The sequence below is a fragment of the Cervus canadensis genome, chromosome 7 (genome assembly GCF_019320065.1).
Source record: "Cervus canadensis isolate Bull #8, Minnesota chromosome 7, ASM1932006v1, whole genome shotgun sequence".
NCBI classification, from domain to species: Eukaryota; Metazoa; Chordata; class Mammalia; order Artiodactyla; family Cervidae; genus Cervus; species Cervus canadensis.
Genome location: NC_057392.1, coordinates 84,305,266 through 84,332,050, shown reverse-complemented (window position 1 = coordinate 84,332,050; position 26,785 = coordinate 84,305,266). Strand labels below are relative to the sequence as shown.

Below are 26,785 nucleotides of genomic sequence, written 5' to 3'. Positions count from 1 at the left end.
CTGTATGTTCCTGTGTTTGGAGAACAACAGCTTTTATCCCTTCTCTCAAAGTGCTAATAGAGATCAACTTTTCACTAATACCAGCATTAAGAATGCAAATTATATTCCCTGTTAACCTACTGAATGATGTATAGCTTATATTGTAAAAATTTTCCTAGTCAAAGACACATTCAATTATTTTTATTGTTTATATAGTTTTTAAAACATTTAATTTTGCAATCTGATATCTTGATTTTTAAAAATCCAGCACCAAAATTTAAGCATATTTCTGTGTTATTACACACACCTGCTATAAAATTATTTCTAATGACTAATACTCCATTGAATAAATTAATAAATCACTTTCCTACCAAACATTTGTGTTACTCTCAAAATTTTGCTACTGCAAATTATCGTGGTGATTGGCTTTCTTCAAAGCCAAAGAAAACAAAAACGTTTTCTGTTTTAAGACCTTTTTTTGAAATTAATTTGTGATTGTACTTGCTGTGCAGGGGCTTTCTCTAGTTACAGTGAGCAAGGGCTGCTCTTCATTGCAGTGCACCAGCTTCCCATCTGGGGCTTCTCTTGTTGCAGAGCACAGAATCTAGGTGCATGGGCTCAGTAATTGTAGCGTGCAGGTTCTGTAGTTGCCGTATGCAGCTCTAGGGCACGTGGGCTTCAGTTGTGGCACACAGGCTCCACAGTTGTGGCTCATGGGCTCAGTGGTTATGGAACATGGGCTTAGTTGCTTTCTAGCACGTGGAATCTTCTTGGACCAGGGACCGAACCTGTGACCCCAGCATTGGTAGGCAGATTCCTATCCACTGTAGCACCAGGGAAGTTCCAAGAATTATTTCTTACAGCTGGATCCCAGCAGTGGAATTCCTGGGTCAAAGAATATGAATATTTTAAGCTACTAATAGTTTCAAAATGTGTTACAAAAACATATAAAATTTTATACTTCCAGAAATGGTGTAAGAGAATGCTGTTTCATTATAACTTGCCAATATTAGATATACTCATTTTTGTTAAATCTTTGTTAATTTATTAGATTAAAATATTTTTTCCATTTTCATTTCTCTGACTTCTAGTGATGTACATTAAAAAATTTGTTTTTACTCAGAATATTTATTTTCTCTGGTTTGCCTATTTATTGTCATTTGCTTATGTATATGTTTTTTATTCCTAAGGATTTGTATAAACCATTTTGTCCTCAAACACTATTAGTTAAGACTCTTGGTTGTAAGTGATTAAAATCTAGCTTGAACTAACATAGGCAGAAAGTGTTTAATAGATCACAAATTTCAAGGAAAATTTGAACAGTGAAAGGATCTATGAAGCTAGGCTTCAGGAATAACCTGAACAAAGACATGACCACCCCTAAGATTTTCCTTTTTTTGGTCTTTCATTTCTGCTTTTCTTTGTGTTTTGCCTTTATTCTCTTAAAACTGCAGATTGTATTTTTTTACTTAAAGGAAAAGTCATTGCCCACAGTGCCTAAGTTTTCATTCTTAAGAGGGACTGCCTGCTATTACACAGCCATGGGACACAGCCCAAGAAAATAATGCTGGATAAGAGTTCTGACCCAGTTTGGGGCAGAGACTTCTTCCACTAAGCCGATGGGGCTGGGTCAGAGAGCATGGAAACGTCTGTGGCAGTCATATGAATGGTTGAAACTGTAAGAGCAGAGTGGAAAGAAGCAATTTCTTGCATAAAGCACTGATGATTCTCAAAAGAAAAGAATTATATTAGGTGGACAAAATAGTAGGTAACTACTATTAGTAAATGAAAAAAGAGGATATCCAAGGATTTTATATGCTTGTTCATCCTTTAGGGTTGGTTAATCAATAGAAGAATATTTATCAATGCCTACTATGCTACTAAAACTTCTCGGAGAGAACAGTTAGGGGAGTAAGAAATGTTAAGTTCTTACATTAAAGAATAAATAGATAATTTTTATTTAGAGTACTTTTAAGTGATGATGAAAGTGAAAGTATTAGTCACTCATTTGTGTCTGACTCTTTATGAGTCCCTGGACTGTAGCCCAAGGTTCCTCTGTCCATGGAATTCTCCAGGGAAGAATACTGTGAATGGGTTGCCATGCCCTCCTCCAGGGGATCTTCCCAACCTAGGGAGTGAACCCAGGTCTCCTGTATTGCAGGCAGAGTCTTTACCGTCTGAGCCACCAGAGAAGCCCATCATGTAAAACTGAGTTTTATATGAGTAATGTGATTTTATTAAGAACACTTTAAAAACAATGGAGATTTCAGTTTTTCTCTAAATTGTCTTTTATTTCTTTACTTTCAAGAAAAATACAGTAAAACATTTTCCCTCCATCTTGTGAAGTGTATACATCAACTCTAAAATATGTGTCCTGGCTTTTTATTAAGTCAGGGTTAAGAGTGACTTCTGTGGTGGCTCAGATGGTAAAGCATCTGTCTACAATGCAGGAGACCTGAGTTCGATCCCTGAGTGGGGATGATCTCCTGGAGAAGGAAATGGCAACCCACTCCAGTATTCTTGCCTGGAAAATCCCATGGACGAAGGAGCCTGGTAGGCTACAGTCCACGGGGTCGCAAAGAGTCGGACACGACTGAGTGACTTCACTTTCACTTTCACGAGTTTTAACGTCTGTTTCTTCACTAGGGTCTTCCCTGATAGCTCAGTTGGTAAAGAATCCACCTGCAATGCAGTAGACCCCCATTTGATTCCTGTGTAGGGAAGATTCACTGGAAGAGGGATAGGCAACCCACTCCAGTATTCTTGGGCTTCCCTTGTGGCTCAGCTGGTAAAGAATCCAGCTGCAATGAGGGAGACCTGGGTTCAATCCCTGGGTTGGGAAGATCCCCTGGAGAAGGGAAAAGCTACCTACACCAGTAATCTGGCCTGGAGACTTCCATGGACTGTATATAGTCCACGGGGTTACAAAGACATGACTGAGCCACTTTCACTTTCTGTACTGGTGAAACTTATCATATTTAGTCAAACAAAGATCTATTGTTTTAATAGACTCTCTGCATATTAAAGAGGCCAGGGGGAAAAGAAGTGAAAAAGACTGAATAAAACTCACATGAGGTTAATTTAGCAAGCAATGTTGATTCAGTACAATGCAAGATACCTTTCTCTCACCATGTTGGGAGAGGGTGGGGAGAGACAGAGACAGAAAGGAAAGAAAAGAGGAGGGAATGAATACGAATGTGTTCTTAGATTTTAGACATTAGACTTTTAATATTAGACTTAATATTAAACTTTTGAGAGCCTTCCCTATTAGCAAAGCTAAATATTCCTAATCCTTAACTCAATAAGGCAAGGACATTTCAGAAGGAGTCAAACTATTAAGGAGTGCATTGTACAGGGTCAACGTGCAACACACTGGTCATAGCAAACACCCTCTTCCAACAACACAAGAGAAGACTCTACACATGGACATCACCAGATGTTCAATACTGAAATTAGATTGATTATATTCTTTGCAGCCAAAGATGGAGAAACTCTATACAGTCAGCAAAAATAAGACCAGGAGCTGACTGTGGCTCAGATCATAAACTTCTTATTGCCAAATTCAGACTTAAATTGAAGAAAGTAGGGAAAACCACTAGAACATTCAGGTATGACCTAAATCAAATCCCTTATGATTATACAGTGGAAGTGAGAAATAGATTCAAGGGATTAGGTCTGAGAGAGAGAGTGCCTGAAGAACTATGGACAGAGGTTTGTGACATTGTGCAGGAGGCAGTGTCAAGACCATCTCCAAGAAAAAGAAATGCAAAAAGGCAAAATGGTTGTCTGATGACACATTACAAATAGCTGATAAAGAAGAGAAGCTAAAGGCAAAGGAGAAAAGGGAAGATATATCCATCTGAATGCAGAGTTCCAAAGAATAGCAAGGACAGATAAGAAAACCTAGGAAAGACTAGAGATCTATCTCTTCAAGAAAACTAGAGATACCAAGGGAACATTTCATGCAAAGATGAGCACAATAAAGGACAGAAATGGTATGGACCTGACAGAAGCAGAAGATATTAAGAAAGGTGGCAAGAATACATGGAAGAACTGTACAAAAGAGATCTTAACGACCCAGATAACCATGATGGTGTGATCACTCACCTAGAGCCAGACATCCTGGGATGTGAAGTCAAGTGGGCCTTAGAAAGCATCATTACAAGCAAAGCTAGTGGAGGTGATGGAATTCCAATTGAGCTATTTCAAATCCTAAAGATGATGCTGTGAAAGTGGTGCACTCAATACGCCAGCAAATCTGGAAAACTCAGCAGTGGCCACAGGACTGGACAAGGTCAGTTTTCATTCCAATCCCAAAGAAAGGCAATGCTAAAGAATGCTCAAACTACTGCACAATTGCACTCATCTCACACGCTAGCAAAGTAATGCTCAAAATTCTCCAAGCCAGCCTTCAACAGTATGTGAACCAAGAACTTCCAGGTATTCAAGCTGGCTTTAGAAAAGGCAGAGGAACGAGAGATCAAATTGCCAACATGCACTGGATCATCGAAAAAGCAAGAGAGTTCCAAAAAAACATCTACTTTTGCTTTATTGACTATGCCAAAGCCTTTGACTGTATGGATCGCAATAAACTGTGGACAATTCTTAAAGAGATGGGAGTACCAGACCACCTGACCTGCCTCCTGAGAAATCTGTATGCAGGTCAAAAAGCAACAATTAGGACTGGACATGGAACAACAGACTGGTTCCAAATCAGGAAAGGAGTACATCAAGGCTGTATATTGTCATCCTGCTTGTTTAACTTATATGCAGAGTACATCATGGGAAATGCTGGGCTGGAGGAAGCACAAGCTGGAATCAAGATTGCTGGGAGAAATATCAACAACCTCAGTTATGCAGATGACACCACCCTTATGGCAGAAAGCGAAGAGGAACTGAAGAGCCTCTTGATCAAAGTGAAAGAAGAGAGTGAAAAAACTGTCTTAAAACTCAACGTTCACAGAACTAAGATCATGGCACTTGGTCCCATCACTTCATGGCAAATAGATGGGGAAACAGTGGAAACAGTGACAGAATTCATTTTCTTGGGCTCCAAAATCACTGCAGATGGTGACTGCAGCCATGTAATTAAAAGACGCTTGCCCCTTGGAAGAAAAGCTGTGACCAACCTAGACAGCATATTAAAAAGCAGAGACATTACTTTGCTGACAAAGGTCCATCTAGTCAAAGCTCTGGTTTTTCCAGTAGTCATGAATGGATGTGAGACTTGGACTATAAAGAAAGCTGAGTGCCGAAGAATTGTTACTTTGAACTGTGGTGTTGGAGAAGACTCTTGAGAGTCCCTTGGACTGCAAGGAGATCCAACCAGTCCATCCTAAAGGAAATCAGTCCTGAATATTCATTGGAAGGACTGATGTTGAAGCTGAAACTCCAATACTTTGGCCACCTGTTGTGAAGAACTGACTCATTGGAAAACTCCTTGATGCTGGAAAAGATTGCAGTGGGAGGAGAAGGGGCTGAAAGAGGATGAGATTGTTGGATGGCATCACCAGCACGATGGACATGAGTTTGAGTAGGCTCCAGGATTTGGTATGGACAGGGAAGCCTGGTGTGCTGCAGTCCATGGGGTCGCAGAGAGTCTTACATGACTGAGCGACTGAATTGAACTGAACCAGGGTAATGACTCTTCAGAATAAAAGTAAAACTACTTTAGTAGAAGATATATTTTGATAACCAAGTTAGAACTTTTGTAGTAAGATATAAATATCACACTACTTTTTTCAAATAAAAACAATAGAATGCCACACAAGAAGAAATTGTGTTCACAAATAATTTTGTCTTAAATATTGCTACTTTTCTATACAGTAGAACCTATATGTTAGTGACATTTCTGATCTTGTGTAATCTCTTGTTGACATTTTTGAAGTTGCCATAGGTCCTGATAATAGGTAAAGGAGCTTGGGTTCTGCCTCTGGGGTTTTACAGATTGCTTATGACTTTTCTCTGCAAAATAAGAATTCTTTATAGTTTAATTGAATCCTATGTGATTTACCTACCTACGTACATGGGCTTCCCACTCTCATTGTCTGTTTTCTGGAAAGGTAATGTAATTTTCTGGATGCATTTAGATAGTGATTGATTCCAATAGAGTGGTTACAGCAGCCACTTCTTGGTAGTCATATGTCAATGTCTAAAATCCATTTCCCAAGAACTCTTGAAGTACTATCTTGTTTTGATTGATTTCTCTGTTGCAATTCTAATTTTCCCCTTGATAGTTAAATGCCTTTGCCTGTCAGATCTTGGTAGGACACAATCCTGAAAATCCTCCGCTCTGTTTTTTTCATACCTTGAACTTCCATCTGTCATCTCAGATTGCTGCAAAACCAGTTTGATGGAAAGACTAAAAATAAGTGAATCTTTAGAGCCAGGAGCTTGACAAAAAGGAGTTTAGCTTTCAGGTGGTAAATTATCCGATGATGTGATTGGCTTTCTTGTTGTCTTTTCTAAAGCGTTTGACTACGGCATGGAGGGAAGTTAAAAGGACATTTAAAAGTATTTTCCTTTAGAATATTTTCATTATGAATAATGCTGATAATGATCCAGATGAAAATATGTAAGAAGAGACAATAATACCTTTCCCAAATTTGTTTTACAACTCTGTGATTCTTACCACAATCCATTTTAATCAAGTTGGCTAAGGGAAAAACTGGAAAATAGATAAGGATAATAACTGTGTTGTTCTCATAGTTGCATTGGCAAGAGGGTTATAATACAAGTCATCTAACTCCCAGTACAGGACTCTGTCCACTACAACATGCTGTTAGTCTTACTGTTTTCAGGAACACCCTCTGACTAGACAACAGCATGTCCTCACATCAGTCAACATGGTGTTCAAATTCCATGCAGAATTATGACTCTTAGAGAAAACCATGTGATTGCATACTACATATTGGATTACAATATTTTATGAATTATTTATTTCATAAACTTAATATAATATATACAATAAAAGTGAACATTAATACCTTTCATGCATGTCATTTTTAGCCATATCAGTTTGATTGAAAGAAGTAAAGTAGCATTAACAAAGACAAAACACAGTGAACTAACTTCTTAGGGAGTGTTGTCAGAGGGCTTGAGATGTGATTTACAAGTAATATTCATTTGGGGAATATGACATTATAAAGTTTTAATGTGTATTTTTTTTCCTAATTACAAATAGGAAAATGTTTGTAAAAAATAAAAGTCTTCAAGCTCTTTTTTTAAAAGTATTTATTTATTTATTTTTGGCTGTGCTGGGTGTTTGTTGCTTTCTGTCTGTCTGTCTGTGTACTGGCTTTCTCTGGTTGCAGTGAGTGGGGTGGGGGCTGCTCTTCACCGTGGCGTGCGGGCTTCTCGTGATGGTGGCTTCTCTTGTGGAGCACAGTCTCCAGGCACACAGTCTTCAGTAGTTGCAGCGCACAGGCTCAGTAGTTGTGGCTCGTGGGCTGAGTTGCTCTGCGGCATGTGGACTCTTCCTGGACCAGTGATCAAACCTGTGTCTCCTGCATTGGCAGGGGGCCTCCCATCCCCTGAACCACTAGGGAAGTCCTAGAATTCTTTTCTGGGTAGATCTTAATAGCTGCAATGGGCTTTTTAAAAGAATTTAATTTTTTATACAATTTTAAAGGTTATACTCCATTTACAGTTATTATAAAATATTGGCTATATTCCCCATGTTTTAATTAGGAATGTTTATACAAATTGCATTTAATCCCAAAATATACTAATGAGGTTAAATTTTTTTCAAATATTTCTGGACTTTTTAACCTATTTATCAACCTCAGATAAACACATATAAGGAGATTAGGTGCTTTTTAAATTCTACTTTTATTTTCTTTTTATAAACTTTTATTGAAGCATAGCATATATAAGAGAAAAATACCCAAATAATACAAGTACAGCTAAAGCTAAATTTCACAAAGTGAATTTCTCATGTAATCAGCACCCGGATCATGAAACAACACTGACATCCCCCTAGAAGCCCTCTTGTACTCAGTCACCCACTTAGAGGAAACTAGCCTTGACTTATAACGCCATGGATTAATTTTGCCTGTTTTTGAACTTTATGTAAATGGAATCACGGGGTGTGTATTCTTTTGTCTAATTTTCTTTACTTAGCATTATGTTTGCAAGACGCGTCCCATCTTGTTATGGGTAACTGCTGTTCATTCATTCTTATTGCTGTTCAGTTTTCCATGGTATAAATATACCATGATGGATTTATCTATTCTGCTGTGAATAAGCATTTGACTATTCACACTTTGGGGCTATTAAAATCAGTGCTGCCATGAACATTTGTATGCATGTCTTTGGTAAACATTTGAGCACATTTTTCTGTTGGATGTGTACCAGGTGTGGAAATTCTGGGTCATGGCATTACGTTTATGGCCAGGCTTCATAGATCCTACTATTTAGTCAAAGTACTTGTGTAATTTACATTCATACAAGGAGTATTTGGAAACTCTTGTTCATCTATACATTACAACTTGCTTTTTGTTTTTTTGTTGTTACGTCTTGGCGTTCTTTCCATGACAGGACATAAAGATCTACTTCATTCTTTTTTTTAAATATAGTATTCCATAGGAACATAGGTTACTTAATGTTTCTCTAGTGCTGACCATGAAGGTGTTTCATTTTTGCTATATAAAAATAGCATAACTTCTAAAATTTAACGTATATCCACCTTTTTACAACATAGTTTGTAACACAGATACATTCACATGTACAAATTATTCTTTAAATATATACACATGATTTTATAACTTTTTATTTTGAAATAATTTTAGACTTATAGAAAGTTGCAAAAATAGTACAGCACTTCTCGTATACCAAGCCCCTCCAATGTTAACACCTTCCATAAATGTGGTACAATTATAAAAACTAAGAAATTAGCATTGGTATAATACTATTAACTAACCTACAGATTTTATTTGATTTTATCAGTTTTTCCACTGACATCTTTTTTCCAGTCCACGATTCAATTTGGGGTCACTGTTTGCATTTCGACCTCATATCTTTTTAATCTTTGATCTGTGACAGTTCCTCAGTCTTTCTTTGTCTTTTGTGACTGGAGGTTTTTGAAGAGAACTGATCAGTTGTTTTGTAGAATCCCCTCAATTTGGGTTTGTCTGATGTTTACCCACAATTTTATAGAGATTATTAATTTTTTAGCAAGAATACTACAGAAATGATGTGCCCTTTCCAGTGTATCAAGTCAAAGTGTATATAACCTCAATATGTTTTTTTACAGATGATGTTAAAACTTGATCACTTGGCTGAGGTGGTGTTTCCAGCTTCCTCCACTGAAAAATTATTTTTCCCTTTATAATTAATAAATATTTGGGGGTAGAAAATTTGAGAATATTCAAATATTCTATTTCTCCTTAAACTTTCACCTACTTTTTACCATAGATTTTGCTTACAACAGCTATTATTGTTCTCTTCTAATGCTTTTTCTTTTTCTCATTCCTTATATATTGTTTAATCAGAGTTTTTCTGTAAGGAACAACTGTTTCTTCTCTCCTATTTAACTATTAAATTATTTGTCAACGTCAGTATGGGTTTATTTACTTTTATTTTGTGGGTTATAATACAATATTACAGTTATATATTTTGTTGCTCAGTCATTCCAGTTCAGTCATTAGGAGCTCTTTCACATGTCACCTGTGTCCTTTCAACATGCCTCTGTCTTCCCTTGAACTCTTCCTTACTTTCTGGCATCATAAAATGTACTAGGCTTATCTTAAATTTTTCCTGCTAGACCCCTGCCATTGCAGGAGATGTAAGGGACATGGGTTATATATAAGCTTGTCCTGTATTTTCCAAGTCTCCTGTAAATATGTTATCATACTTTCATAATTTAAAAAAAGTTTTAAAATACCAGATTATATAAAAATAAACATATGGTAGAGAAAAAAATGTGATCATGGCATAACATGTAGCACACTGGTGAAGAATAATATTAACACTAGATAGAAAGTTTATTTTAACTATATTGGGAGGATGAGGGGAGGAAGGCTCTGTCTGTGTGTATGTGGGGTGTGTGTGTGTGTGTATGTATATGTCTCTGTAGGTGTGTAGGTATGTGTAGGAGGATTAATTCTTTTTAGGATTGTGTTAGAGACTGCAAGCTACCCATCCCAACATACATTCTTCCTTCTTCCTTTGTAATAGAACTATGGATATATCTGGGGGTTAATCTTCCCAGTTAAATGATTACATTTTTCAGATTCACTTTCATCTAGGTATAGTCAGATATCTAGGTTCAGCAGAAGTATACGGAGGTACTTCCAGGAAATCTCCTTGAAAGGGACAGAGGAGCCTTCTGCTGCTGGTGGTCTGAAATAGGAAAGTAATGGTCAGTGTTTTTGTCATTATCATAGACCATGAGAATAATGAACACACACCAATTTGAGTAGACCAGAGAGTTGAAAGGATCCTGGGGCTGTAATGATACACTCAAGCTATCATATATTAGCATTGGACTGGCTACCAATACATTCATCTTATGTAAGATAATATACTTCTGTATATTTAAGCCATCATATCCAGGTCTCAGTTAAGTAGCAGAACCAGATCTTAACTGATTTGTAATTCACTAGGTAATAGCTAAAATGAAATTTAAGAAATAACAGTGTAAGTTTGTTATTTAATAATGTAGAGGTAAATACAAGAAGAAAAAAGTTGAAAGTAGTTATTTTTGGTAGTAAAAAGTGGGGTAAAAGCAAATGATTAATATTTTTTCTAACTCAGTAATATTTGACACTTAACTTATGTACGTGTATTACTTTGATAAAAGTTAAACTATTTGTTTAGGTACATTTTAATTAGTATTTCAAGTAAAAATATATCTTCATTGCAAAAATTCAAACAATACAAAAGATAAAGAGTGCAGGTTATGCTTCCCTTCAAGATTTGTTGCATTTCTCCTGCCTGTCAGTTCTACTCTCTCCCCAGGGATAATGGCTATTTAGCATGTTTCTCTCTATACCTTTTCTACACACTCACTTTGCCTATATAAGAGGCATAGTTTTCTCCTTTTATTTATTTTTTTTAAAAGTGGACTTAAGGTTTTAAAATTTCTATTGGAGTATAGTTGATTTATGATCTTGTGTTAGTTTCATGTGTACACAAAATGAATCAGTTGTACATATACATATATCCACTCATTTTTAAATATTATTTTCCAGTATAACCATTAAGAGTATTGAGTAGAAGTCCTTGTGCTGTACACAGATTCGTATTAGGTTCTTATTAGTTATTTACTGAGATGGCCAAAAAGTCCATTCAGGTTTTTCCATAAGATGATATGGAAAAACCTAAACAAATGTTTTGGCCAACCCAATATTCTTTATACAGTACTGTGTATATGTCAATCCCAATCTCCCAGTTTATTTCTCCACCTCCTCATTCCCTAGTAACTGTATGTTTGTCTTCTGTGTCTATGACTCTGCTTCTGTTCTGTAACTAAGTTCATTTATACCCTTTTTTTACATTCCACATATAAGTGATAGCATATGATATTTGTCTTTCTGTGTCTGACTTCACTCAGAATGACAGTTTCTAGGTCCATCCATGTTGGTGCAAATGGCATTATTTTGTTCTTTTTTATGGCTGAGTAATATTCCATGTATATATGTACCACATCCTTATCCATTCCTCTGCTGATGGACATTTAGGTTGCTTCCGTGTCCTGGCTATTGTAAATAGTGCTGCAATGAAAAAACTGGTTCTAAATTTTTATAAAGTACTGATGAGAAAATATTTAGATTTATAATAGTTGTTATTTATTTATATTTTTAGGATTCAAGATGCAAGCATGAAGTTAAAAAGTTACCAAGATGAATTTCAGAGGGTACAGAAAGAATTGAGTCAGTTGCAAGATGAGTTAAAAATTAAACAAAAACAATCACAAATCTCCAGGTAAGATTATCTTTAAAAAATTGAAAGTTATAGTATTGAAAAGATACACTCATTTAATACTAAGTTTAGAAACATTCAAACACATTTTAATAATATAGTTTCTGTTTTTATATAGCTTAATATTATAGTGTTGTTAAAAAAATGTAAACACTGTTTTTAAGCTGTTATCTCCACTGAATATTTTCACCAGCAACCTTTCTGGGGGCTGAGGGGCGCGTGCTGAGCGCTTGCTGCAGTGTGGGGGCATCTCATTGCAGCAGCTTCTCTCCCTGTGGAGCGAGGGCTCTAGAGCCGTGTGGGCTTCAGTAGCTATGGCTTGTGAGCTCAGTAGTGTGTGGTGCACAGGCTTAGCTGCTCAGAAGAATGTGGGGTCTTCCCAGATCAGAAATTGAAGAACCATGCCCTCTGCGTTGGTAGGTGGATTCTTAACCACTGGACCACCAGGGAAATCCTGCCAATAACTTTTAAATCAGGCAAGCGCCTTGTTCTTATTTTGCAGGGACATTTAGAATGAAAGCACAGTAACAAATTCATTTTCCTCTTGACTAGTATTTCTTGGTGTATGTGATCTCCTGATAGTTCAGTGACACGAGAAGAATAGATTGGAGAAATTTTCTAACTGGATAGTAATAGACTTCTAAATTTAGAAGTTTCCAACATAAAAAGTGTTAAATCTGTTTTTATATAATCTTTGGAGGGTTTACAATAACTAAAGGTAAAACCCAACATTCTAAAGAAAATAGGAAGTATTTTTAAAAAATAAATATATTGCGAATATAAGAAAGAATGATTAATTTTCAAATTGAGTAGCTTTTAACTCTTAGAAAAGTGGAATAAGTTAAATGAGTATTACAAATAGACACAGGTTCAGGTTGACTAAAATAATATGCCGGGTGAATATTTTTAATGTTCTTATTTTTTCCAAGCTACTAGTTATTATTAAGAATATTGTTCTATTAAAAAAAATGATCTGGCTAATAATTTATATGCAGTGTCTGGTGAAAACCTGTTAACCATCTATGTTTCATTAATATCTTACACAAAACTGATGTTTGAATGAATGAATGAGTCTACTCACAAAACAGATGGCAACTTTTGTCATCAGAAATCTCTTCCTTTTCCTAGAAATCTATATTGAACCAGCAGGATACCACCCAGGTGACCTCAACTCTCCATTTTAGTCAGGACCATCAGTATTCAATCTTGGCTCCAACAATAGCTTTGGCCCAAGTCTGCTAGGGAAACCCATTTTTTTAAATCCACAAATGCCATTATGGATTGCAGGATTGACTACGTTTCAAAGGTTAGACTAGGACTAGATTAGATAATTGATGCTTCTTCAGAATATTATGGACATTATGGACTGATACAGTCAGTCTTTATTATTTATATTTTACATGTAATTTGTAGTATTTTAAATTCTTGAAGAAACTTATACATCTTTAAATGCTATTTTTATTCTGTTCTAATTTTGTCATCATTTTACTGCTTATTTTTTCAAATGTTTTCAAAAGGTCTATGATTTTTATGTGAAAGTGAAAATTAGTCACTTAGTCGTGTATGACTTTTTGTGACCTCATGGACTGTAGCCCACCAGGCTCATCCATGGAATTCTCCAGGCAAGAATACTGGAGTGGGTTGCCATTTCCTTATATTTCTAGCTAAAAGATCACAAACTGGGAATATGGGATCTGATTTATTTTAAAAAGTAGCATACTAAAAATTTTGAAAGTAACCATATAACTAGACACAATGTAAATAAGTTTGTGACTGATGAATAAAGGTAATTACTGGTTTTATTAATGCTCTCAGTAGTAGGTACATTGCATGGGAAAAAGCAGTTAGGTGGAAATAAAATCAAACCCAAAGTTGTAGAGTTCAGTGATTTTCTGCCTTACTAAAGGCTCATTTTAAACTAGTTTACTGATTATTTAAAAAGTATCTACTAGAACATAAAACTTTGAGTTTGCTGTGGATAAAGAAAAGGAGCTTATGAGCTTCTCTCTTAAGGTGGTAAGAAAAAGAAACTTGAGCTTTAGCTACTCAGATGTAATCGTCTTTAGCTGTGGAGCCCAAAAGGAACTTTCAAGAGATTAGTGAACTATGTCTTTGAGTCACTTTGCTCTTTTTAAATTATCCTCTCATTTGTTTAATCGCGATCGGGTTTAATCACCTAGCCTGCAACGAAGTGTTCTTCATGCTTTGTATTTTCCCTGACATCATTTCCAACCTGTCTCTTGCAAAGGGGTGATGAGGAGGAGTAGCTGTGGTTTGCCTCAGTTAGCTCAGCACATCTGCTATTCAGAGGAAAGTGTCTTTTGAGAATTGAAATTAACTTTTGAAAACCTGTAAAATAGATACTAAAAAACAGTGTAAAGAGGGAATTATGTAAAGAGGGAATGGCAGCCCACTTGAGTATTCTTGCTTGGAGGCCCCCATGGAGGAGGAGCCTAGCAGGCTGTGGTCCATGGGGTTGCAGAGAGCTGGACAGGACTGAAGCAACACAGCACGCATGTGTGTAACTCCAGTATTCCAGATCAACCTCTGCTTGAAATATTTCAGACTAATGCTTACTTTTAAAGGATTCTTATTGTGACTCTTCTGTAAGTTGTTAGAAATACACTTATCCTTTAATTTTCCTTATTTGTAAATAAATCCAGAGTCTGTCATTTCTGAAATTTTCAAGCCAACTCCCCAAATCTCTCACTTTCATAACAACTCTTCAGCCACATGAAGACTTCTAGTATTTACTTTTTTTCTGATTCTCCCAACCATTTCTGACTTCTCTTTGCTTTCTACCCTTGATCCTGTAGTTAATAACCTTATATCTTTAAGTAGCTTTTTGAGATATAAATTACATACTACAAAATCCACCACTTTTTAAGTGGATAATGTAATGATTTTTAGTAAACCTACTGAGTTGTGCAACCATTACCACTTCCAATATTAGAATATTTGAGTCATCCTGAGGAGACCCTCTTGCCATTTGTGGTCAATCTCTGTGTTTACCACCAGTCCTAGGCAATTACTTACCTTCTTCCTGTTTTTATAGATTTGTATTTTTCTGAACAGTTCAGTTACATGGAATCCTACAATATGTGTTCTTTTATATCTTATATCTTTCACTGATATTTTTTATGTTCATCTATGCTGTATTTTTTTCCTTTTCATTGTTAAATGGTATTCCATTGTATGAATTTGCCACATTTTATTTTTATAAGTTGAGAGACATTTGTTAGCATTTATTAGTTGAGAGACATTTGGATTGTTTCTGATTGTTGGCAGAATACTGCTACTATAAACATTCACATACCTTGTGCAGATGTATGTTTCATTTCTTTTGAGTAAATACCTAAGTTTCAATAATTCAGAATTACTGAGTTGTAGAGAACGCACTGGTCATAGCAAACAGCCTCTTCCAACAACACAAGAGAAGACTCTACACATGGACATCACCAGATGGTCAAGACCGAAATCAGATTGATTATATTCTTTGCAGCCAAACATGTAGAAGCTCTATACAGTCAGCAAAAACAAGACCGGGAGCTGACTGTGGCTCAGATCATGAGCTCCTTATTGCCACATTCAGACTTAAATTGAGTAAAGTAGGGAAAACCACTAGACCATTCAGGTATGACCTAAATCAAATCCCTTATGATTATACAGTGGAAGTGAGAAATAGATTCAAGGGCCTAGATCTGATAGACAGAGTCCCTGATGAACTATGAATGGAGATTCGTGACACTGTAGAGGAGATGGGGATCAAGACCATCCCCAAGAAAAAGAAATGCAAAAAGCAAAATGGCTGTCTGAGGAGGCCTTACAAATAGCTGTGAAAAGAAGAGAAGTGAAAAGCAAAGGAGAAAAGGAAGGATATTCCCATTTGAATGCAGAGTTCCAAAGAAGAGCAAGGAGAGATAAGAAAGCCTTCCTCAGCGATCAATGCAAAGAAATAGAGGAAAACAACAGAATGGGAAAGACTAGAGATCTCTTCAAGAAAATTAGAGATACCAAGGGAACATTTCATGCAAAGAGGGCCTCAATAAAGGACAGAAATGGTATGGACCTAACAGAAGCAGAAGATATTAAGAAGAAGTGGCAAGAATACACAGAATAACTATACAAAAAAGATCTTCATGGCCCAGATAATCACAATGGTGTGATCACTCACCTAGAGCCAGACGTCCTGGAATGTGAAGTCAAGTGGGCCTTAGGAACTATCACTACGAACAAAGCTAGTGGAGGTGATGGAATTCCAGTTGAGCTATTTCAAATCCTGAAAGATGATGCTGTGAAAGTACTGCACTCAGTATGTCAGCAAATTTGGAAAACTCAGCAGTGGCCACAGGACTGGACAAGGTCAGTTTTCATTCCAATCCCAAAGAAAGGCAGTGCCAAAGAATGCTCAAACTACCGCACAATTGCACTCATCTCACACGCTAGTAAAGTAATGCTCAAAATTCTCCAAGCCAGGCTTCAGCAATATGTGAACTGTGAACTTCCAGGTATTCAAGCTGGTTTTAGAAAAGGCAGAGGAACGAGAGATCAAATTGCCAACATGCACTGGATCATCGAAAAAGCAAGAGAGTTCCAAAAAAACATCTATTTCTGCTTTATTGACTATGCCAAAGCCTTCGACTGTATGGATCACAATAAACTGTGGAAAAGTCTGAAAGAAATGGGAATACCAGACCAGCTGATCTGCCTCTTGAGAAACCTGTGTGCAGGTCAGGAAGCAACAGTTAGAACTGGACATGGAACAACAGACTGGTTCCAAATAGGAAAAGGAGTATGTCAAGGCTGTATATTATCACCTTCTTATTTAACTTCTATGCAGAGTACATCATGAGAAACGCTGGGCTGGAAGAAGCACAGGCTGGAATCAAGATTGCCAGGGGAAATATCAATAACCTCAGGTATGCAGATGACACTACCCTTATGGCAGAAAGTGAAGAAGAACTGAAGAGCCTCTTGATGAAAGTGAAAGAGGAGAGTGAAGAAGTTGACTTAAAGCTCAAGATTCTTAAAACTAAGATCATGGCATCCGGTCCCATCACTTCATGGCAAATAGATGGGGAAACAGTGGGAACCGTGGCTGACTTTATTTTTCTGGGCTCCTAAATCACTGCATATGGTGATTGCAGCCATGAAATTAAGAGACGCTTACTCCTTGGAAGGAAAGTTATGACCAACCTAGACAGCATATTAAAAAGCAGAGACATTACTTTGCCAACAAAGGACCATCTAGTCAAGGCTATGGTTTTTCCAGTGTTCATATATGGATGTGAGAGTTGGACTCGAAAGAAAGCTGAGTGCTGAAGAATTGATGCTTTGAACTGTGGTGTTGGAGAAGACTCTTGAGAGTCCCTTGGACTGCAAGGAGATCCAACCAGTCCATCCTAAAGGAGATCAGTCCTGGGTGTTCATTGGAAGAACTGATGTTGAAGCTGAAACTCCGATACTTTGGCCACCTGATGTGAAGAGTTGACTCAATGGAAAAGACCCTGATGTTGGGAAAGATTGAGGGCAGGAGGAGAAGGGGCCAACAGAGGATGAGATGGTTGGATGGCATCACTGACTCAATGGACATGGGTTTGGGTGGACTCTGGGTGTTGGTGATGGACAGGCGGCATACTGTGGTTCACGGGGTCACAAAGTGTCAGGCACGACTGAGCGACTGAACTTAACTGAACTGATGGTAAATTGATATTTAACTTTTAAGAAACTACCAAAATATTTTGCCTAGTGGCTGTACCTATTTTCCTACCAGGAGTGAAGATTCTACTTTCACTTTGTTCTTGCCAACTTTTCTTATTGTCTTTTTTTTATAATAGCCATTCTGGAAGCTGTGAAATGGTACTTCATTGTGCTTTGATATGTGTTTCCAAATGAGTAATGGTGTTGGACATCTTTTCATGTGTTTATTAACCATTTGTATGGTTATTTGCTGAAATATCTATTAAAATAGTTTGTATTTTTTCATTGGTTTGTTTTCTGTTATCAGATTGTAAGAGTTCTTTGTATGTTCTAGGTACAAGTCTTTTATTTGAAATATGATTTGCAAATATTTTCTCCCAGCCTATGGCATATCTTTTCATTTTCATAATTGTGTCTTTTTGAAGAATGAAAGTTGTTATTTTCAATGGAATACAATGTAATCAATGTTCTCTTTTATGGTTTGTGCTTTTGGTAATGTATCTAAGAACTCTGCTTAACCAAAATTCACAAAGATTTTTTCCAGTAGTTTGTTCTAAAGGTTTTAGAGTTTTAGCTCTTAAATTTAAGTCAGTGAACCATTTTAACTTTTGTGAATGATGTAAAGTAAGGATCTAAATTCATCTTGTTTTCATGTTCAACTGTTCTTTATAAAGGACTTTACCAATTCCAGCTACTTTTATCGCTGCTTATTTACCCTTAAAATCCTCATCTTTATACCTACATATAGGTTGTTAAACACCAGGTCGTCAGTTTCCCCAATACTATTCTAAATCCTCAATATTCTGCTTAAAATTCTTTGTGCTACTTGTCTCTCAGCATCTATGTGTCTTGACTTATATATTTCACGAAGAGAATTAAAAGTTATCAATATAGGCATATTTCCTGTGACTCAAATGATACTTCAGTTTCAGAGCCTCCTCTTCCAAGCTTCTGGTAGTGCCCCTGGCAAAAGTAGGATGGTTTTAAATTGTAGGATTAATTTAAATTATAAAAACAATGTCTCTGCGTTATGATTTCCCTTATCTTACTTTAGGATAGTCACTGCCATTTGGGGGATCTGAAAGGGAAAGTCAAGTTGGGAATATACATTGTAATTGCCATTTAGAAAAACATTTTAGACTGCTTTAATTACACAAGCAAGACACTGAAGATTAAAAATTAGGGTGTATATGAGTTTTTTTAATTAATTAAATAAAAGCAATGAAGATGAACAATTTAAACAATAGAAATTATTCTGTCATGAAGAAACAATTTTAACTTCTTTTTAGATTACATAGTAAGAGGTGCACTTTCAATGAAATTTCTTGGATTATTTTGTAATCCATTCAATGAAGAGGAGTTCATAATGTGAATACATTGGGGAGAAAGATTTGTTTCTTGCTGATTTGACAAAAGCTGTTAACATTACTGAATATAGCATAGAATCATGGTATACTATTTCAGGACATCTGAGATAAACTGGTTCATGAGTTTCATCATTTAAAGATAATTTAAGATGTCATTTTCCCGATAAAACTTGAAATTCCAAAAATTTATCATATATGAAAGATTTTAATAAGGATTTTTCCAAATTTGACAATGCTTAATATTTAAATGATATTACCAATAATGGACTACAAAGCCAAAAGAATCTTTCTAAATTACCACTGATAGTAAAACTAATGGCCATGCTAGATGAAAAGCTGTATAATTTTTATATTCTCCCTGCATAAAGTATTATTATCCAGTAGTTCTCATATGAAAAGGTGCTTGTGAAGCATGTAGCCAAAAATTGTAGGCAAAAAGTATTGTAGAGCTGTTACTTACTTAAAAGTTATATCGTTTTTCAGTATTTTGTGATTTTGATGGGATTTATTAACTTTTACAGTTATTTTTGTAATGATTTTTCTCAACCTACAAATAAATGCACACTTTTAAACCTAATCTTTGTAGTCATCTTTTAGAAGAAAGCCATCCTTCTGTCCACACCAATCATATAAGATCTGGATTCTACAAAATATGCTGGAAATGCTCTTATTTAAGAAGCTTGAATTTTCTGTTTAAGAAGCTTGAATTTTCTGTTTCCTGCCTTTTTCCCTGCAGAAGCACATGCATCCATATCCAGTCTTTCTTTTATTAAATATCCCTCTAGGCCTTGACCCCCAGGTATATTGCTTTCTCCCAGCACCTTACATTGGGCCCATTAGTCCCTTAATCTTTACTTAGTTCATAGTTCTTGTCTCTTTTTCTTACCACTTACTGGCTTTGTGTTCAAAACCCCATTCTCACTATTGGGTCCCTTGATTTAGTGATCTATATGGACTCTGTTTGATTTTTTTTTTTAACTGAGGTTTGAGTGATTTACAGTGTTGTGTTAATTCCTGCTATACAGGAAAATGACTCAATTATATATGTATATATACATTCTTTTTTTGTATTCTTGTCCATTGTGGTTTATCTCAGGATATTGAATATAGTTCACTGTGCTATATAGTAGGACCTTATTGTTTATCTATTCTATACGTAACAGCTTGCATCTGCTAATCCAGCCTCCCAATCCATCCCTCCCTTACCCCACCCCTTTCTTTGATTTTTTTTTTTTTTGAAATCAACGTCTCTGTTAGCTCCGAGGTCTGCATACTGATTGAGGATCCCCTGTGGCATTTGGTCACTCACATGGACCTTAGTAATTGACCACACAAAATGACACTACCCTTCTTCCTAACAAAGGCTAATCTTTCAGCCTTTGTTTTACATCTGTCCTTTCCATCACTTCATGGCAAATAGATAGGGAAACAGTGGAAACCGTGGCTGACTTTATTTTTCTGGGCTCCGAAATCACTGCATATGGTGATTGCAGCCATGAAATTAAAAGATGCTTACTCCTTGGAAGGAAAGTTACAACCAACCTAGGCAGCATATTGAAAAGTAGAGACATTACTTTGTCAACAAAGGTTCATCTAGTCAAGGCTATGGTTTTTCCAGTGTTCATATATGGATGTGAGAGTTGGACTCGAAAGAAAGCTGAGTGCTGAAGAATTGATGCTTTGAACTGTGGTGTTGGAGAAGACTCTTGAGAGTCCCTTGGACTGCAAGGAGATCCAACCAGTCCATCCTAAAGGAGATCAGTCCTGGGTGTTCATTGGAAGGACTGATGTTGAAGCTGAAACTTCAATACTTTGGCCACCTGATGCAAAGGGCTGACTCGTTGGAAAAGACCCTGATGTTGGGAAAGATTGAGGGCAGGAGGAGAAGGGGACAACAGAGGATGAGATGGTTGGATGGCATCACTGACTCAATGGACATGGGTTTGGGTGGCCTCTGGGTGTTGGTGATGGACAGGGAGGCCTGGCATGCTGTGGTTCATGGGGTCGTAAAGAGTAGGACACTACTGAGCGACTGAACTGAACTGAATTTCTAGCTCTTTGCAAAAGGAATGATCACATCTCTTGCATGTGTTTTAGTGTCTGTGACTGCACTCTTACTCAGCTATGTACACACTCAGGTGTCTCCCATCCTAACAAACTATTCTACTGTGGATCTTCTTCTTTTTCTCCTTGTCGCTTCAGTCAAGGTTCTTGATTGCTGGTGCCACGTAACTGTTGCCTCATTTCTGCTTTACTGCTCAGTCTTTTCCTACCTGATACCTCTGAAATCACCAAAGGCCTCCTCAATACCAGGCATGATGGACTGTTTAGCCTTTATCTGAGGACTTAAAACACTGACCACTAATCTTTCTTTACCCGTGGCCTTTCAGATGTTATCCTTTTGTTTTGTTTTTCTGACACATTGATTGCTCCTACCTCGTCTCCTTTGAGAGATAACTTTTCTGTTTTATTCCCATAAATATTGGTGTTGTCCAGTATTTTATCCTCTGTACTTCTTACTTCTTTATCCCTCAACGGAGTGATTTTTTTTTCAATCATTCATTCATTCATCAGTATGTGTTGAGTATATACTATGTGGTAGGTACTGTGCTAAGTGCTAGGGAGACTGTGATGAACGAGATAGACACACTCTCTGCATAATAGGTCTTAGTCTACTTAGGGAAGTATTAACAAAATAATTACTTGCCATGGCTTCAGTCCTCTTCTTTTTCTGATAACACTCAGATCTGTGTCTGCATTTTGATTTGTTAGGTAAATGTTAGCCAGGACATCTGAAGTAATAAAAATCATTGGGATGGCAAAACACATGTGGTTACTTTGAGTTGTGGCATTTGATGAAGCAGAGCACTGGATCAGTCACTTAAAAAATTTCATTTATTATTACCCCATGTTTTATACTGCCTATAGGGCCATAGCACAGGAAGAATGCTGTCTACAAATTTGAGAGTCTCTTTTAGGCTCAGTGGCTAAGTCACTTTTGACTTAATTTTCTTCCAATGTTTGCTGTTAATTTTTAAAGAATATAGGAAAAAATGTATATGGGGATAGTTAGCTATCTTTATTTATAGTTAAAAATAGTAACACAATGGAAATGAATTGGGGTGACCATATTACCTCAGTCTTTCTGGAATATCCCGTTTATATGTTGTCTCGGCATAATATAGATAGCACCTCCTTTCACTTTCAAAATTGTCTCCATTTGAGCGGTAGATTATATGGTTACTATAAAACCATTTTTCAAAGAAAATTTAATATTTGTTATTATGCCTGCTATTTTTTTAAAATCCTAATTTTTCTTTACTGCTTTACAGTCAGAGATTGACGGAATACAAATATTTCTGGACTAAGACTCTTTCATTACTTACTTTTACTAAAAGGGAGCTAAACAGTATTAAAAATGAAGTATATGATCATTTTAAAAACTGGACTTCACTGAAGAGAGAAATTTTTCTACAAACTAAATCAATAAGTGAAACAGCCTTGACAGGTTTGTTAAGTATATTTAAAATATAACCATCCTTTTTTTGGTAAATTGTACATCTAAGTAATGGAATAATGATATTTCATTTTATGTGATGGGAATTATGATTAATTTTAAACCTATTATTTTTTTTGATGACCATTAAAATCTATTCCAGCCCTGAAATTCAATAATTATAGGCCTGATCTAAGATAAACTCTGATATGTCAGTCTTGAACAGTGGCTGGAAATCTGGTTATTCCTGTTAAATGTACAAATTTGTATTTTAAAATTTTTTCTTCTGTTAATGACTGATCAGATTAGATCTAATTAGATCAGATTTCCCACAGATAACAATTATAAATTCTGGACAAAATAGCTACTTGAGAACACTGGAGAGTGACCAAGCCTAAACACATGGAGGTCTGCTACTGTTTGAAAAAAGCCAATCTAAAAAGGCCATACACTGGGTGATTCCAACTGTACGACGTTCTGGAAAAGGCAAGACTGTGGAGATAATAAAGAGATCAGTGGTTGCCAGAATAAGAGGGAAGGATGAATAGGTAGAACATGGAGGGTTTTAGGGCAGTGAAACTATTTTGCATGCTACTATAATGGTGGATATGTGTCTTTCTAAATTTTGTCAAAACCCATAGAACTACATCACTGAGAGTGTACCTTTAATGTAAATTATAGATTTATGATAATGATGTGCCAGTGCAGGTTCATTAATTGTAAAAAAAAATGTACCACTCTGGGGCAGGATGTTGATGGTGGAGAAGCCATGCATATGTCGGGGGCAGAGAGTATATGGGAATTCTCTGTACTTTCTGCTTAATTTTGCTATGAACTTAAAACTGATCTAAAAAATATATTATTTTTTTAATTAAAAGAAGGGAATAGCACTGGTTGAATTCCTTGTTTGTTGTTGTTGTTTGTTTTGGTGTTTATTAAATGACTGTTAGATTGAGGGCAGTGTACAATCTAATCCTTGCAGGGAAGCTAAAACTTTGATAAAATCTATTGTCTTTTTGGTTTGAAGACTTGTGGACAGCTATCAAGGCAGCCGTAGCTTTGAGAACTGAGAGGATACCCTCAAAAAGAGATAGAAAGAGAGAGCTCAGTTTTCGCTTATAAATTCTTCCCAGATCTCTGGCTTATCCCTGAAATACATGTGCACAAGGAAGACTTTAAACAGCTCATCTAAGGTTAAACTGACATTACTGCGACCTCCCCTAAGGGGAAACAGTCTTAAGTATTTGAGTGCAGCCAAGTTAACTACTTGTCAAGGCAAGACTACTAGAGTGGGTTGTCCTGCCTTCCTCCAGGGACTCTTCCTGACCCAAGGATCGAACCCACGTCTTCTGCATTGCAGGCAGATTCTTTACCTGCTGAGCCATTGGGGAAGCCCACTAAAACAAAGCAATGCCAAAAAAAGATAAAAATCACCTGTTGATATGACCATTTCACTTTTGACAAGGCACCCAAACAATTCAATGGGAAAAGAAAGTCTTTCAACAAATTGTGCTGGAATAACTAAATACTGATGTGGGAAAATATACTTTGACTCCTACATCACATTGTACATAAAAATTAATTCAGGATATATCAGAGCTAAAAATAAAAGCTAAATCATGGAACACCAAAATATCTTCATGAATTGATAGTAAATTAAGGTTTCTCAGAGAGGATAGAAGTAAGAACTACAAAAAAAATTGATTAATTAGACTTCATCAAAATTAAAAACTTCCACTTATCAATAGATGCCATTAGGAAAGTGAATAGGTAAGTCTTAGACAGAAAATATTCAAAAAATCTGTGACAAAGAACTGCTATCGAGATTACATAAAGAACACTTACAAGTCAATAGTAAAAGGACATACAATCCAATCAAATATGCCTAAAAGATTTGAATAGAACCCTTTACAAGAAAAGATATACCAATGTCCAATAAGGACATGAAATGGCACTTAGCATTATGAGTCATAAGGGAAACACAAATTGAAACCAGTGAGATACCCGTACAAACCCCCTAGGTTTAAGTGAAAAAGACTTGACAGCAGCAAGTTTTGGTGACTAGGGCAACGGAAACTTTCATACAAATTGGTCAAAGTATAAAATGCTATAGTCACTTTGAAAAAAGGTCTGATAGTTTTTTAATAAAACTAAAGATACATCTGTCTGATGACTCTGAAATTCTTCTCTTTGGAATTTATCATGTCCTGCAAATGAAAGCATATGTTCATAAAAATATTCAGCAATTTTATTCAAGCTTTATTCAAAATAGCCTTAAATTGGTAAAAGCCTGAAAGTACATCAGTAGAATGGATTATGTAAAAATAAACAACTGAACAAACAATGGAATATAAAATGGACTATAGTAATGCAGTAAACTGGATAAGCATCAGAAATATTACGCTGCCTGAAAGTAACCTTATACAAATAATTGCATATTGTAAGATTCCATTTATATGATGTTCTAGAATAGGCAAAACTAATCTACAGTGGGGAAAAAAGACAGAAGTAACACTAGTTATCTCAGAGGGGAAGATTGACTCAGAAGGGGTGTGAAGGCACTTTTTGTGGTGACAGTAACGCTTTCCATTTTGACAGAGGTTTGAGTTACATGATGGATGCATTCTTCAAAACTAATCTAATGATGCATTTGAGGTTTGTGCATTTCTTCGTAGGTAAAATTTGATTCAAAAATTAGAAATCTACATTGAATGCTAATTAATAATGTGTTTAGGAAATCAAATATATTGACTTATCTTGAAATGCATAAAAATGTAAGGTGAATAGATGAGTAGCTATGTGATAAAGCAAATATAGTAAAATGTTAATTGAAGAATCTAGGTGTTGTGTATATTTGGTTCAATTCTTCCAACTTTTCTGTATATTTTAATTTTTTTTTAGTTAATATTAGAGAAAAGAAAGCATCCTAACTGTATAACAACATCAGCTAAATTTTATTATATGATATGTGCCTTTAGAGGTAAGTTGTGTATGACAACATAGTACTCCTAAATTTTTTACTTAATTTTGAGGATTAAATTTAGACAAATACAGGTAACTATTATAACAACCATGTTTTCAGCTAACAATTTTTAACATTTTACTTTTTTAAAAATATAATTGTTTATACTTTAATATGTATGAAAAAAGAAAAGTGAAAGTCACTCAGCTGTGTCCCACTCTTTGCCATCCATGGATTCTCCAGGCCAGAATACTGGAGTGAGTAGCCTTTTCCTTCTCCAGGGGATCTTCCCGACCCAGGAGTGGAACCAGGGTCTCCTGCATTGCAGGCAGATTCTTCATCAACTGAGCTGTCAGGGAAACCCAGATATTTAAAGGTAAATGGAGAATCCCATGGACAGAGGAGCCTAGGGGGCTACAGTCCATGGGGTTGCAAAGAGCTGGACACGACTGAAGCAACTTAGCAGGCACGCAGAAATCCTACCAGCAGGGCTCTTGAGTCAGAGATTCAAAGTTCACATACTGACCCTACCACTTACAAAATCTCTGGACCTCAGTGTCATCATCTGTAAAATACACATGCACACATACACCACAATATGCCTATGACAGTAAAAATCAAGATATGTCAGCTTCTGTTATTTTATTCTTTTTATTCTGAAGTCTACATTCCTTCTGTTGTATTAGATTTTCACTTATCCTACAGAAATGTTCATTTGGTTGTCTTGTAGATTTTCTCCTAAATAATGGAACAAAATTAATGCTCTTCACCTCTAGTTTAAATATATGTACATATATGTGGTGTCCTGTGTTTAGTCGTGCAGTCATGTCCAATTCTTTGTGACCTCATGGACTGCAGCCCACCAGACTCCTCTGTCCATGGGGATTCTCCAGGCAAGAATACTGGAATGGGTTGCCATGCCCTCCTCCAGGGGATCTTCCCAACCCAGGTCTCCTGCATTGCAAGTGGATGCTTTACTTCTAAGCCACCAGGGAAGCCCATGTATATATATATACCTATCTCCAAAGAAAATGAAAACACTAGCTCCAAAATACATCTGTACTCCCTTGTTCATAGTGGCATTATTTACAATACTTGCAAACATGTCCAAGACGTACAAACAACCTACGTTTCTGTTAATAGGTGAATGGATAAAGAAATTGTGAGATATATATATCACAATATTATATATCATATAATATTATATATTATGATATTATAAATTATATATATATATAAAATTGGATATTATTCAGCCATAAAAACTGAAATCCTGCCATTTGGAACAACATGAATTGACCTTAAAGAGGTTATAATAAGTGAAATAAGTCAGAGAAAGATAAAAACTGTATGATCTTC

General features: G+C 36.2%; 1 protein-coding gene across 1 annotated transcript in view; it reads left to right on the top strand.

The window, feature by feature from the left end:
• LEKR1 (leucine, glutamate and lysine rich 1) overlaps positions 1–26,785 on the top strand; it is a 210,219-nt gene that overhangs the window by 59,010 nt on the left and 124,424 nt on the right. The window contains exons 4-5 of the mRNA XM_043473929.1: positions 11,785–11,904; positions 22,301–22,476. Of these exons, the coding sequence (XP_043329864.1) occupies positions 11,785–11,904; positions 22,301–22,476 (296 nt within the window). The remainder of the gene's footprint in view (positions 1–11,784; positions 11,905–22,300; positions 22,477–26,785) is intronic.